The sequence below is a fragment of the Sylvia atricapilla genome, chromosome 22 (assembly GCF_009819655.1).
Source record: "Sylvia atricapilla isolate bSylAtr1 chromosome 22, bSylAtr1.pri, whole genome shotgun sequence".
Lineage (NCBI taxonomy): Eukaryota > Metazoa > Chordata > Aves > Passeriformes > Sylviidae > Sylvia > Sylvia atricapilla.
In genome coordinates this window covers 4,929,958-4,945,192 of record NC_089161.1, presented here as the reverse complement: position 1 = coordinate 4,945,192, position 15,235 = coordinate 4,929,958, and the positions used below count along the sequence as shown (strand labels likewise).

At 43.0% G+C, this 15,235-nt stretch overlaps 1 protein-coding gene across 1 annotated transcript; it reads left to right on the top strand.

Moving 5' to 3' along the window:
• UBIAD1 (UbiA prenyltransferase domain containing 1) lies at positions 1 to 5,731 on the top strand. The gene is made up of 3 exons (XM_066334354.1): positions 1 to 166; positions 273 to 825; positions 2,006 to 5,731. Exons 2-3 carry the CDS (start codon positions 303 to 305, stop codon positions 2,491 to 2,493), a joined length of 1,011 nt encoding a protein of 336 aa, XP_066190451.1. The 5' UTR covers positions 1 to 166; positions 273 to 302; the 3' UTR covers positions 2,494 to 5,731.
• The last annotated feature ends 9,504 nt before the right edge of the window (positions 5,732 to 15,235 follow it).

Genomic DNA, 15,235 nt, shown 5'->3' with positions numbered 1-15,235 from the left:
AATCGTGGTGCTGGCGCGTGCTGCGGGGTGACCCCCTCGCCGCCGCGCGTGACGCCGTGGGCTGCTTAATTTTCTTTTTAATTTGTGCACCGGGAGGTGCCGGCGGCTGCGGAACCCCTCGTGCAAGGCCGCGGGGGTGGCGAGGCCGGCGGTCCCGGTAGGGCGGGTAATGGCGGCGCTCTGGCATCCCCCGCAGGCCGCCACGGCGGCGGCGCCCCTCTCTCCCCCACGGGCCCCGCCGCCTCATTAACGTGCGGCCCTTCCCCTTCTAGGTGCTGCTGCAGCGACACGGCGGGGCCAGCATGGGACCGGCAGACCCGGTGCAGAAGATCAGTATCAGCGCCGAGAGCCCCCGCGGGAGCGAGAGGAACGGCGGAGGCTCGGCGCTGGCGGGCGTTGACGGGGCCGCCCCCGGCAGCTGGAGACAGAAATGTGCGGCCTATGTGCTGGCGCTCCGGCCCTGGAGCTTCAGTGCCTCGCTGACCCCTGTGGCGCTGGGCAGCGCGCTGGCGTACCGAGCCGAGGGAGCCCTCGACCCGGGGCTGCTGCTGGGAAGCGCCGTGACCGTCCTGGCTGTGCACGGAGCCGGCAACTTGGTGAATACCTACTATGACTTTTCCAAAGGCATCGATCACAAAAAGAGTGATGACAGGACATTGGTGGACCAGATTTTGGAGCCGCAGGACGTAGTCCGGTTTGGAGTCTTTCTCTACACTGTGGGCTGTCTCTGCGCTGCTGGGCTCTATACTGTCTCCACGCTCAAGCTGGAGCACCTGGCCCTGATTTACTTTGGAGGACTTTCCAGCTCCTTCCTTTATACCGGAGGTAAATGCTGCATCCCGTTTGTTATGAATCTGAATGTAGAAGTGATAGAATCAGTTGAATTGTTAAAAGGTGTCTAGAAGACACACATGATATGTCTAGTGCACTGCCATAAAATATTTGTGGTGTTTCCTGAAGTGCTGGTACGTAAACTTGTGTTCTTTGCAATTGAATGTTGTGGGAAGAGCCATACTAAGACCTTCAGTTGGGCAGTGGTGTTGAGGCATTATTATTTACATATATGGCGTTAGATGCTTATCAGAACTATTGCTGAATCTTTTTGTGATGTTTATTTCATATCCTTTAGCACTGTAGCTAATGGCATATTTTCTTTCCTTTGGTGGAAATGTTACTTTGTTATGGAATGTTTTGTTATTCTTTAGATGGAGCTTTGCTGTGAATGCTGCACAGTTTGTGGTTCTTCTTAACAAGACAAGGATATTTTAGTATCTTCCTGTGTTGGATAGATACAAACATCATTACTAGGAGAAGAAAAAATAACTTCGTTTCAGACTTTCAGTTATGTGGGTTTCCCTGAAAGCATCTTGTCAGTTTTGCATTTGTTCTGAGCATTTTCTGTATTTCTTCAGGATCAGGTTCTAGTATGCATGATCATTCTGAAAAGTACCTTCTTTCTATACATTTCTACAGAGACTCCTAGATGGTTTTAACCTGGCCCATAGTTTTTGTTATATTGTTTGGAGAAAGCCTTATCTTAAAAAAGGAAAAAGAGATAGCATGTTTCTGTTCCACAGCTGCATGTGCTTTGGTTGTTTTGCAATATTCCTGTGGGAAAGGGCTGTCGCTAGACAGACACGAAAAAATTACACTGACCTGTCAGGTTGTGAAAACAAGAAAGAAGGAAGTTTATTTTTGGGATCTCAACTTACATAGTTTTTGGAGTTTGATCAGGGATTGGGGGATGAGGTTGACACCTCTCTGAGCCCACTGGTCAACCTAGAAGTCCCTCAATTTGTCCTTCCCTCTGGAAGGGAATGCTCAGTTCATAAACATCACTCTTTGTTTATGTTAAAATCGGTGAGAAAGCTCCAGTCTAAGAATGTAAACATCAGAAGGCTGAAAAATCAGGGCAACAAAAAGCTGATGATGTTATGTCATCCATTCTCTTCTGTCATCTGAATCATTTAACGGTGCTTGATTTTATTCTTGTGTCTCGTCGCAGGGATCGGATTTAAATACGTCGCGCTCGGCGACGTGGTGATCCTGATCACCTTTGGGCCCCTGGCTGTGATGTTTGCCCACGCAGTGCAGGTGGGTTACCTGTCTGTGTCACCCCTGCTGTACGCTGTCCCCCTGGCCCTGAGCACTGAGGCCATCCTGCACAGCAACAACACGCGGGACATGGAGTCGGACCGGCAGGCGGGAATCGTCACGCTGGCCATCCTCATTGGCCCCACCTTCTCCTACATCCTCTACACCGTGCTGCTCTTCTTGCCCTACCTGATCTTCTGTGTGCTGGCCACACGTTACACCATCAGCATGGCCTTGCCACTGCTCACCATCCCCATGGCGTTTTCACTGGAAAGACAATTCCGGAGTCAGAGCTTCAGCAAAATTCCTCAGCGGACAGCCAAACTCAATCTGCTGCTGGGCCTTTTCTATGTTTTTGGCATTACTTTGGCACCAGCTGGTGCTCTGCCTAAACTGTGAAAAGAGTTGTAGGGTCAGGCCTCATAACTCACTATTCATGCCAATGGACTGTGGATGTTATGTGTAAATGACCCATGATGGACAGTGAGAAGAATGGAAAGACCACCTTGCACTGTTGATAGTGAATGTCATGATTTCTGGTCTTGGATAGCTTGTACAACAGACTTCAAAAAGGTGATTTGTCAGTTCTTCAGAAGGGGAGAACTGTGTGGCTTTACTTTGAGGAGCAAGGTGACATAAGGTCAAGGAAATGTTTAAAGAACCTCATCCTTCTGCCAGCTAATTTTTTCACTGTCAGTTCAAAGAAAGATAAAGCCTCAAATCACACTCTCTGTTCACTTCACAAGCACAACGATTGCTCTTATCACTTCTTTTGTTACAGTGGTGAAAGAGTCCAGTGATTCCCATGTGGGAATCAGAAAACACTGCCAAATGTTTAGCATCACAATCTAGGTGCCATTAGTTCACTCCCTTGTAAGTGTATTTCATCTTCATCTGCTGTATGTTTTAATTTTTGTTTTGCTTTTCCTAGCCAAATTTCGAGCTTTTCTTTCCAAGCTCCCTGAAATGTACTAGATACTGATTCATGAACTATTCCTTCTGCTGTCCCATATAGTCTAGAAATTTCAAAGTTATTAATCTCTATGGGTTGTGGTGCTAAAATGGAGCACAAATAACCCACAACACAAGCTTTAGGCCAGAACCAGTAAATGTGTATTCTGCTACAAAAGCTGAAGCTGTAAATGCAAACCATGCAACTGGAAAGCCCTCAATGGGTAGAAAAACAGATAGTTTCCATTTTTGTATTTGGTAAGAGTTTACTCTCTGAAATGACAGTTTTTGAGTTAAGGGGGCACTTACAGAGTGCCAGATTTCTCTCAATAGCTATGGTTTAATGGATAAATAGGTGGAAAACAAATTTTTGATTAAAAAAAGCAGTTTTTTTCATTTGTGGTTTTTTTTCTGTTTTTTTTTTTTAGAATATTATTCACAGTATTATAGTGAAAAGTCTCATTATAAGAAGCCAAGTTCAGCAAAGAAGAAAGATTAAGTGTTAAGAAAAACCAAATGTGGATAATTGCATTGGCTCTGCCTAAAAATTAGGACTGCAAACAGGAAGAAACCAATTTTGTTAACAAGATTTTTCCTAATGGAGTCCAGAGTTTGTGTCACTGAATGACAATTAAGTGATCTCTGAAGAGAAGTTCCCCACCTCTTTTCCCCACTCTATATCTTACAGTGTTGCTTTGTTTCCTCCTGCAGACCTGGCCACTTGCTGTTCATGTGGCCCTTTGGAGAGCTGATTGTTTCAGCAGTTATGTAGCTGTGTGAAAAACATGCCAAACATAATGGGGAAAACACGTGCCTTCCAGTACAAAGATGGATTTGATCCATAACATATTACCTAGTGGCAACAATTCTCTTCTGTGTTATTTAGTCCTGTTTTCATGAAAAGCTTGTTTGCAGGAGCTGTGGAAAGCTCAGAGGAATTGACCCAGGTGTTGAACTAGAGCTCTTGGTGCCAGGTCACAGCTTTGCTTTTGAACAAGTGTGTGTATTGAACCACTGTGTGAAGGGCTTTTACACACGAGCAATAAACCAGCAATAAACTCACATGGTGTTACCCTGCATCTGTCATAGGTATGTTCTGCCCTTGTGGTGCAAATCTGTAAGAGCCCAATGTCCCATTAGTGGGTTGTACTGACAGCAGTAGAGCTGAGTTGGGGGTACCAGATTTCATGGTACAGTTATTTAGAGACTGGTTTTACAGCTTCATGTTATCCAGTGTTACCCAGCAGTTATATCTGAGCTGAAGTTAATGGGAAAGAGTCTTTGCAGGCTTATTTAATGAGCCACAGTTTCATCCTTTATTTATTAAAATGGCCAAATGATCTCTCTGTTCTGGCTAGGCGTAGGACAATAAAAGATGGACTTCAGCAACTGCTTTCTACAGCAAAATACTAGTCAGGATTAAAAACACAAGGAGAAAATGCAAAAGTTCAGCTCAGATGGATGGAGAATGCTGTCCAGCAGGTTTTGGAAACTGTTTTCAATGCAGATATATACAAAGGAATTTCTACTGTTATTTCTTTAGAAATAGAATGAAGAAGAGCCTGGCTTCAATACCCATTTCACATTTCTGCAAACCAAAAGCTTTTGTAGGGATAAGTAAGGGCTGAGCTGACAAATCTGTTAACCTTGCAATAGGGGATATGCAGGTTTATTGAGTTAATCCTGCCCTTTGTAGCAGCTGTGTGCTTCATTTTAGGATAGCTTTCAGTTTCAAAGAATGGTTAGTTATCTTTTCTCTACTTCTTTTACAAAAAGCTACAGTACTCCAGCTAAATTCCTTAAAGTAACTTGGCTTGTATCTTTGATAGCTGTAATTGTAATAATGGGAAGATCATTGGTGCCCTGAAGTATGTCAGTCTTGCTGTATCTTACCTACCCTTTCCTGGGTGGGATGTCTACTTAGGGCTAGGAAGGACCAGTGCTTTTTGTTACTAAGATGGAACAGCTCATTAGTACAAAATTACGTGTGTGGAACACTTTCTGAGGTAGGAGAGATTCAAAGTATTTGAATAGTAAAACTGAGATGAAAAGTTGGTAATTCTTACTAGCAGATGCTGGTTGCCTCCAATTCCCTTGCTTTAAAAAGCAGTATCATTCCAGGTTCTTAAGGATATTAGCTCACACATTCTGTGTGATAGCTAACACATTTTTCACCATGGTTTTGAGGAAGTCATTTAACTTCTCTGTGTCTCAGGAAACAGCTGATTTTTGCCTACCTTACAGGGATGCTGAGCTGACATCATTGTCATAGAGAGCTTTGAGAGTAAAATGTGCTTTATCTCTGTGTGCTTTCTGAGAAGCTTGTCAGTACTAGAAAACATTTTAGATACAAACTAACACAAAGGGTGACTTAATCAATGTAATTAAGCCAAAATAATCTTCACCTGTAATCAGTGAGTAGTAAGAGAGGTTCATTTATTGGTTTGCTTTGTGATGAAGATGGTGGCTCTCTTCCTCTACCCCACTTTTCCCCGTCCCATGTTACTTTCCCTGAATTTAAACTTCAGAAACTTCTTTCAGGTCACTCCTGATGAGCTGTATTGCAGTGTGATGATGAGTGTGCACTGGTAGATGAACAGATCTGTAGCCCATCTGTTCATGTGTCCTAAAGCACCTCTTGGCCTTTCTTCTTACCCAATAAACTGTCTGAATGTTACTCAGTTAATTATGCTACGTTTGATTCTTTTGTATTACTCGAGTTGTATTTTTGCACGTGGATTAAAACATGGTCACGAAAGAAAGAGGGTCTTCATCTGCCATGTTTATAGTATAAGTGCCTGAAAAATCATACTTTTTTTTGCTGTAAAAGTCCTTTTGTGAACCCAGTAGCCCTGTCCTTCCCTATCACAAGGCAAACAGTTCTGTAGCAGTGATCATTTCCTACTAATGGCAGATTTAGAATAGTTCTGGTATATTAATCAATGTGCTAAATTTTCTCTGATGCAGTCTTCTGTGCCATGTACTGTTCAGTTTTTTTAAGGAGGTTTCAGCTGAACTTTAATACCTTTAATAAAGATGAACTTTCTCATCTTCACCACTATGTTCTGCCAGATTTGCAGTGCTGTGGTCACTGCTCCATAGAACTGTGACAGCATAGTGCCTCTCCCATGTGTGTCATAAATGAGCCTAAAGCATGATTTGAAATTTTCCTGCTTTGGGCAGTGGCACAGTGTCCTCCACAAACGCATTTGGAGATAGTTAAAAGGATAAAATGCAGGACAGCATGACATCTCTACATGGGCTGATCTTTCCAAAGAAGGAGGCTTCAATCCTGAGTGTCTGCAGATGGCAGCGTTGCTCTTCCACTGCTGCTGCAGTGCCTTTTCTCTACAGGAACCCGTGAGCTGTGTTTGCAGAGGAGTTGTTAGTGTTTGGTTGTATCTCACTGTGATGTAAGGAAACTTGAAGGATAAGTGGCTGCAGATGAATTTCTGTTGTGCAGATCATGACTGGACAGATGCTCCTGGCCTAGGCAGGTACTGGCAGAAACGGGCATTTGAAGAAAGCCAGTCAGCTCTTAAATTTTAAAGCCTTTGCTGATGGCTTAATAAGCTTTGTCTGGTCAGATGCTGTGGGCTGAGCTTTGAAAAGAGTGTGGATTATGTCACACAAGCTGTGTGTGAGGGGCAGTACACTTGTGGGGGGAAGAATGCAGTGTTTGTACACTCTGTGAGATGTACTTCTGTTCAGTCAATTGCTTTTAACACATCTTGAATCCCAAGTGAAAAATAATGCTTTTATAGTGTTTTTAGGAGCTTGGACTCTGCTCTCCCCATCACTTGGGTGAGTAGACTGAATCACTGCTGCTTACTCAAGGTGATGCTCCTTGGAGGAGAGTACTTGACAGTTCTCTTTTCCAATCTGAAATCTTAACAACTAGGCCTTTCCCCTCACACCTTGCTTTGTCTGGTTGTGGGTAGATTATTTTTATTTGAATCACCTTCAGTCACTTCATACCTTGAGTTTGGGCCTGCTTAACTATGTTTAAGGAATGAAATGCTGCTCTGGCTTCTTAAGGCTATTTTTCATTTTAAGGTGGAGTTAAATATCCAGCCAAGATAAAATCAATGGCTCTCAGCATTGCCCAAAAGTGACTAACTTTCAATAAAGCTCAGCAGGGCTGGATTATTGCAGCTCTATGTCTGAAGGAGACAGGCTCAATGCTGGACAGCATCGTGCCCATGTTTTATTGTCTGAAGCAAGGTCTTTGTGCTTTTCTGAACTCAGAGTAAAGACCCAAAATGAGCAAATTTGTCCAGGGATTTTTTACACTGTCTTCTGATGATAGCTCTCAATACTGTCAGGGTTTATTCATGGTATATCTTGAGGAAAACCCATGTTCTAATCCAGATGTTTCAGTGGCCCACAAGGATTTGTATTAATGACAAAAGTTCATACACCAGAGTTCACAACTTCTCCACATGAAGACCCAAATGTTTATTAAAAGCAGAAAAAATCCAAACAAAACTATAACTAACCCCTGACTGTCCTCTGCTGAATTCTCATTGGCTTGCCAGCACCTCAGTGATTTGAAGAATTAAAAATGTATGGCACCATCAAGTTACTTTATCCTGAAATGACAAGGAAGAGAAGCTGCTCATTAAGGAGATGGCTGATCAAGATGAACATGCTGGTTGAGAGATGTGTCACAGGTGGAAGCAAGGAAACCACTGAACCTCACAAAAACACTGGATCTGAAATGCTGCTCTAGGAGCTTGAAAGTGTAGAGAGCTTAGAAACAAGAGGTTAGGATCTGCCTCCTCCAGTCTGCCTCCTAGTTGGCACTTTTCAGATGTCCTGTCCTAGGCTGGAGTAGCACTGGGCAGATCTGCAAGTCTGGCAGTAATTTTAGGTGCTAAATGAGGTGGGAGATCCTGGCACCTGCTTTGTTCTAGTGCCACATCCATGACCAGTTTGTTAACTGGGAAACGCAGAATAGTCAGCAATTTTAATAAAGCCTAGAGTCTTCTTTAGAATGGACAGAATGGAAAGTTCTTTTAGGGAGTGGTTTGGTTTGTGTGCCCTGTCACTGATGTGGCACAAAGAATAAAGATGATAATAGGTGTGCCATCAAGCCAAACAACAAAGTCTGTGCCCCAAATGGGCTGGCAAACTACTGGTGGCAAGGGAATAAACCAAATGCTGGTTTGATACAGGGGGCAAATACAAGCAGTTTACATCTCATGCAGTGTTTGCAAATACATCTGCACAAATCATCATGCTGTGGGAATTAAGCAGCTTCTCAGATCTAAAGGAAAGAGAGTCTAATAAACCATCTTCCAGTCTTGTTAGCTGTTGGCACAAGGGTTGATGAAATGACTTTTGATAGATTGTAAATGACTTTGTATGACATGAGGCCACTGCATGCCACAGTTAGGTCATATTTTAACCTGTGGGGGATAGCTGTACTGCTGTATAAACCTTAGATCCAGTCAGTATAAATAAAGGAGAGTTTGGGAATAACACGCTAGAGATTCATGTGCTTTTGTGTGCTTTTGTGTGTGTGTTCTAGAGCTCAATAAAGCCTTAAGAGTATACTTGGTGCTGTGCCATGCCATTCATTCTTCAGCTGGTCTTTCTTCTCCCTTAAATTAGTCCTTAAGTAGAATTTAATTAGCCACCAAGAAACACAAAGCTGCCTCCCCAGTGATGTGTTGTAGGTTTTCTGTAAACTCCTTTCTGAATGAATCCTCTGCAGCATCCCTGCTTCTTTAAACCTTTGTAGCTGAGGTTTCCAGGAAAAGGTGGAACAACATTTGCACATGAATGGGGAGAGAAGGATTAAAGGCAAAGATCAAGAAGAAAGCTGGAGAGGACAGCTATATATTAATGAACTTCAGTAGCTGAAATTCTGGTTATTGTATGTCAAAAGATTTTTTTTCCCCTCTAGCTCACATGGCAGGAATCACTTGCTATTCTGTGAGCAATAGTGGGCCTCTGTCCTCCTTTCAGCAGTGATAGCCTGGATTTTAAAATCCATATCCTAAGTTACCTAGTTTTCAAGGTCATTGCATCCCAGGATTTTAACTTGCTCACATGCAAGAGAAGGGATGAGCTGAGGAAGCTGAATCTAAACTACTTCAGGTTTAGTCGTGGTTCTGTCAGTATCCCTGCATTATCACTAATGGTGGAGACAGGAATGCAACATACAAGTGTCTGTCATGGCCAAATTATTTGTGCAGCTAAGCTATGGACCTGCTATAGCTGCATATGGTGTGGGGAAATACAGAAATTCAGGTGTTCTAGAGAAAAAAATTCTTACATACATTTTAACTCACATATAGTTTAACTGTGTTACATAGTCCTGCTTTATCCAGAGGTATTCAGCATTTTCACAAAGCTGATGGTGTGGTTCTTAGACTGAAGAGCCTAATTTGAAGAAGTGAGATGACTTGGCTCAATTTATGAATTTCGCATCTGCCTCTGAGATTGCAAGTCCTGTGCATCTGGTTACTGTCCTTCTCCTTGGCTTCTGAAAGAGCTGTGTCCTGGGAAACCCTTAAGCAGAAAATTGCTCTGTTTCCAGTGTGTGTGTGTATAGGAATCTTCTGTTTTGAAGAATGTTCATGGCTGGAAACAGCCATGTCCTAAATTCCTATCACAGAAGTGTTGGGCTAGAAAGGGTTCAGTGCAAGTACATCCATGAGTGATGCATATTCCTGCTAAGAGTTAACCCATCTCCAGATGGTGAAGAAACAAATCCAAGTAATTTAGGAGCCCTGCATGTCTCCTGAGGATTGAGACATAAAAAGAAAGGTATCAGTCTCTCTAGCAAGCTAACTCACAGGAGGGAAAAAAAGGTTGTTTTCTAGAGATCCGTATGTTTTTGCGTGTGGGAGAGAATGTGTTGTGTTCTGACTTGTCTATAAAGCACCTTCTGGAGGAAAATTTTAAGGGAAGAAATGTTTTCCTTATTTACTAAAGTAAGGCTTTGTACTTTCTAGGGAAACTGGGATTTGACGTAGATTCTTTCTCAAGACCTCACCATCCTAGTCACCATTCTCCTGCTCACACTTCTGGGGAGAAAACGGAAATCTTGTGAACCTCTGTCTGTGTGTGGAGGAAGAGACAGGGGATAGTTTGTATCACAGAGAGGTATTGCAGTAGAAATGTCAGTGCTGCAATGGGAACAGTGGAAATCGACTATTCAGTTTTCATCTGCCAAACAAGAGTAAAATTGACCCAAACTCTCAGGCTAAGGAGGTGCACACAGAAATGTGGCATTTGGAACTTGTGTGGCTTTAAGCAGTTTGTCTGAAATAAGTATCATAAACCACCTTGGAGCTGGGGCTGACATTGATGGAAAGGGTGCCAAATGGAAAGGGTGGTCAAATGGTGCCAATCCAGGTGTGAATGTCAGAAACTGGTTTCTGTGGCAGGAGGGTTGTTCACAGTACTAGCACAGGCATTTGTAAAATGTCAGTGGCCAAGCATAGCCTGTGCTCCATTTTTTTGTCCTTGACAAAATGTCTCATGTGTCTCGACATGAGACAGTTGTCCAAAGAGACTGTGGTGTTCCATAGTTTCAGCAGGCTCTGCTTCCCCTTTCCTGGGGTGACAACCTCTTGGACAGAAAATGACATTTGAGTGCTGGGAGCTTTGAGCTCTGCATGTGATAGCTGTCAGTAAAGGATGCAAGCAGCTGTCTTCTTGTGGTCATGAACTGGGAGGGGTCATTTACAATAACAAAGCTGATGTGGGTGGCCATAGGCATGAAGATGAAGCAGTGCATGGTGAAAATCTAACAATCTTCCAATGCATTTCCAAAGCCCATTATTGCCTGCAGTTTTACAGGTGGCAGCTGAATCAGAGGTGGAAATTAAATAGTTTCATTACCTTCAATTTGATATAAATTGTTCAGTCGCTGCCAAGTGAGTGACAGTGAAGAGAGTCCCCAGACTTGATGGCCAGCAGTGAATATGGTTTCAGTCAGTGCTCACCATTCATACCCATCCTGGATGGGCAGGACAACCTGGACATGTGGTTACAGGGCAGGACTGAAGGGAGCTGGAAGAGCTGCATGTGAGGAACCAAGACTGGACATAGAACATTGCTGAGGGGATCTGGCAGAGCTTTGTACAGCCTGGCAGAGCTGCCAAGCACTGCCTGGGATGTGTTGGAGTCCTGGTGAAGAGGGAGCTGGCTGTCAGCAGCCTGCTGTGCTCATCTCTGATCCCAGGTATCTCACAGCATCACTGCTGGCCCTGGGCATTGTCCTTTGTGGTGGTGTTGCAGCTTGTCTCATTGCCTCACCAACTGGGATTTTGTGCTTGGGCTATAAAAATCTGTTCAAGTCTGAATTCTGCTATAAAGCTTGTTACACATGAATAGATGTATTTACCAGTCTGCATGGGGAATTAAGCTCAGCCCTTGATGAAGGAGAAAGTCTTGGTTTCTGACAGTTCTTTGCTTTATTTTAGTTTCAGTATAGCCTTAAAAAGTTTCCATAATTTCCTTTTACAAGCTGTTAGCATATTTAGAAAAAAGGACACATCTTTGTGGTCTGTAGTGAAAAAAAAAGACAACAAAATGTCATCCCTGAGACAGCACTGGTATGTGAGAGGATTCAGAGGAGATCCTTGGTTGCTCAAGAGGTCTAGTTAAGAACTTACAAAATCATCTGGGTACAATAAACCTTACCCATATTAATAAATTAACGGGTTTGATTTATCTCCAGAAACTACAAAGGTTGAATTTTCTTTCTGCAATGCTCCATGTGCTGACACAGCCACTTTAGGTACCTGGAAGGTGACATCATTTTGTCTCATTGTCAGTGATCTTTATTCCGCTCTTGGCACCAGTTTTTGTCTAGTGCCTCATTCAGAAAGGAGCAGCTCCCTGAGGATGCTTTCTTTTCCAGAGGCACATTCCTTCTCCTTATTCATTGGTAGAGTCTTTGCATGAAACATTCAGTGGTTGTTGATAGCTAATGGTACTAAGAACACACCAGTTAAGATTTGGAGTATGACCTTCAGGAATTTCTGTGAGGTGACACACACCATTGCTGGTTTTAGCTCCTGATTTTTTGGTTTGATTTCGGGGTTTTGTTGTTGTTGTTGTTGTTGTTATTGTTGTTTTTGTTGTTTAGGACTAGATTTAAGCCCATTGGTAGTTCCTGTAAACTCCCTACAGGGATGGGGATAGTGTGTTTAACTTCCTCTGTGTTTTGTTCTGCATTTGTGAAGATTATTTACAAGAAGTTGGTTCCACTGTATTTATGAGCTCCTTTGTGCTGTAGCCAAACGCTTCACAGTCATTGAGAGATTATTTTGTGATTTAACATGGGTTCTCTATAAAGAAGAGAACACCTCCCCTTCCTCCATGGTTTTCTGCTAATGCTATTGCCTTTCATTGCCATAACCTTGAGAAAAAGCTGACAACACAGAGCAATACTACCCAGCCAAGGTGGGCTGCCAGGTCTGGGCTGCAGAAGTTTGTGACATGGGAAACATATATGTCCATGAAAATTCAGAATTTTAGAAGCATATAATGTGCTTAAGCAGGTGAAGGGAATACAGAAATATATAGCTCATTTAGCAATTTTGTAAAAGTGGAGAAACAACTTGTACCAGAATACATAGAAGTGTAACTTGTTAGGTAGAAACAATTAACAGAACACATGGGAATTTAGTTGCTGGGTAAAGGCCATAGAGATAAGATGTATACTGTTAAAACTCAATAAAGCAGACTTAAGTATTGTGAACACCCAATAAAGCAGAACCAGTTGATTAAGAAACCAGCAAGGACTTGGTTTTGGCCAGGAAAAACTGACCTGGGAATTAGCCAAACCTTCACTGCACCTGCTCAGAGATGGAGGAAGACTTGTTACTTCATCAGAAGACCCCTGTCTGTGACCACCAGAAGGCATGGCACCACAAAAGACTAATGATAATAGGACGTGCAAGGAGGCAGAGACTGGGTGAAGAATGGGTGGGCAGAGAGGTGTGGATTTGTGGGATCTCTGTGTATTTAAACCTGGAACCTGTCTCGACCGGGTACACATGTATGGTGGAAAATGTCTCATGTGTCCCAGATGGAAATAAAACATACCTGCTTTACAATTTTTTAATAGTAAAATCCTTATTCCACAAGTTACTTGTATCCAGCCCTGCTTAGACAGGAGCAGGCTCTTCCATACAAGCTAGCCTACAGCACCCTTTGGAAAATGGACTTTATTATCCTTTGTTTTCATGGATGTTGTGAGCTGTTGTTTTACAGTATCTGGGATAAAGGTGTATCCCACTCTTGTTCCAGTGGGAACACAAGACAGAGCTGGTCTATCACTGCCTGACTTCCTTGTACCAGCAGAATCTTTATTTTTTTTCCCCTGTGATGATTTACTAGTTGTTACCTTGCAGGCAATGCCAAAGCCTGTGCTGGATCATGTCATAAAAGACTAATTAGGCATCTTCTATCCCAGCACAGTAAACTGAGATCATGACCTTTCAGGGATTAGGAATCCAATTACCTGGAGAAACAGTTCAAGATTGAAATACCCTTCTAACCTCTTATTGCTTAGTATTCCAAATCTGTACTGGAAATTTCAAAAGTCACCTAATAAAAAAGGTTACCATTACCCTTAAACAGCTTCCATAAAGGTTATTATTATCTAATGATAATTCCATCTCTGAGCTTGTTTTGAGTACTTTCTGGATCCAGATGAGCCAAAGAGAACTGATGATTTTAAAAGATTACACTTTATTTACAGCCTCTCTAGGGTGAGCTTGAGGGACTAACTGCATTTTGCACAGAGCCTGTGGAACTAACTGCATTTCAGATGCCTGAATTTGCTTCTTTCAAGAAGCAAACACCCTATGAATTGTTTTCTTTAAGTTCTTAAAGCAAAACAGAGATGTGGGGACAGAAAATATTAACACAACAAGCAGTGTACAATCAGTTATTCCTTAATCTGGCCACTGCTGGTTCTCTGTAGGATACTGGTACATAATGGGAAGTTTACCACCTAAGGAGTTAGGGACAAATACAGTTTGTTTTTGTCTGAGGTTTGAGTCCAGATGTTGCTATGACTGTTGTTTTTTTTTATTAGTTTAACATATGTTGAAGTCTCCAAATATATGCTGGGACCCAGGTGGGACAGATGAGATGTGACAAAGTTCTTGGATGATTGATAATCAGTGGGGAAAATCAATTGTGGTAATTTCTGGCTTGTCACTGGGATGGAGAATTAATGAGAAAGTCTCTCCAACTTAATGGTATTTGCACATTCTACAGACTGTGATGAAATGGTCTTCAGGCACTGCTTGGCATCACAATTATGGGATTATTGTAGATCTAGAGACAGGAACAGAAATCCACAAGCACAAAAACTCCTTTCACAAACAGCCACCAAGCGAAGACACAGACCAGCCAAGAGAGCTGAAGAGAAAACAAAGAGATGTAATCTTTTGCTTCTTGTACTGTTCATTTAGGAACATATTGTAGGGGCTGTGGCACTGCTGTGTGATGATTCATGTTGTGAGTGGTGCTGTGCTATTGATAAACACTGAGTCCTATGGGAATCCTTCTCTCCAGGGGTCTGAGAGCACTCTGTAGGCAGCAGGGAGGCTACTTACAGTGCAGTGCTTTCTAGAAAGTTGTTGAAAACACTTGAAAGATTTTAGTCCCCATCCTCCTCTGAGCTCAGGAATGGTTGGCAATTATGCCCACTGAGCATGAAGCTTGTGCCAGACCAGCAACAGTGTTGTGGCACGGAGGGTGAACCAGTGGTGCCAGCTTCCCTGCACTGACCTGCCAAACAAACCAGGTGGGGAAGCAGCAGATGGCCACCGGACCTCTGGGGCAATTTGTGATGCTTTCAGTGACTCCTCTGCAGAACTGAGCACACATGTACCTACTTGGACCAGGGGGGAATGCTGGGCTTGATCATGACTGACAGAAAAGCAGATCCATCTCTCCAGGTGCCTCCTGTCTGCCAGGAGTTCATCCGGCTGAGACAGCAGCAGTGTAATTGATGGTGTACTCCTGGATGAGTAATCCATAAACCTTGTGTATTCAGAGCACCTGCATCCCTCTTGGCTTTTCTTGTCAACCTCCCTGTCCTTGCTGGTGTTCTCCATATGCCCTCCCATTCTCCAATCTACACTGAAGTACGCTGAGTGCTTAAAATCCCAGAAGCTCCCAGGGCTGTCAAAAATGGAATAAAAGGAGG

Bases quoted from the DNA above. Each gene is read 5' to 3' on its own strand.
- UBIAD1 (XM_066334354.1), top strand. From the start codon at position 303: ATGGGACCGGCAGACCCGGTGCAGAAGATCAGTATCAGCGCCGAGAGC. The intron at 826-2,005 runs GTAAATGCTGCA...GTCTCGTCGCAG, and splicing joins CTCCTTCCTTTATACCGGAG to GGATCGGATTTAAATACGTC.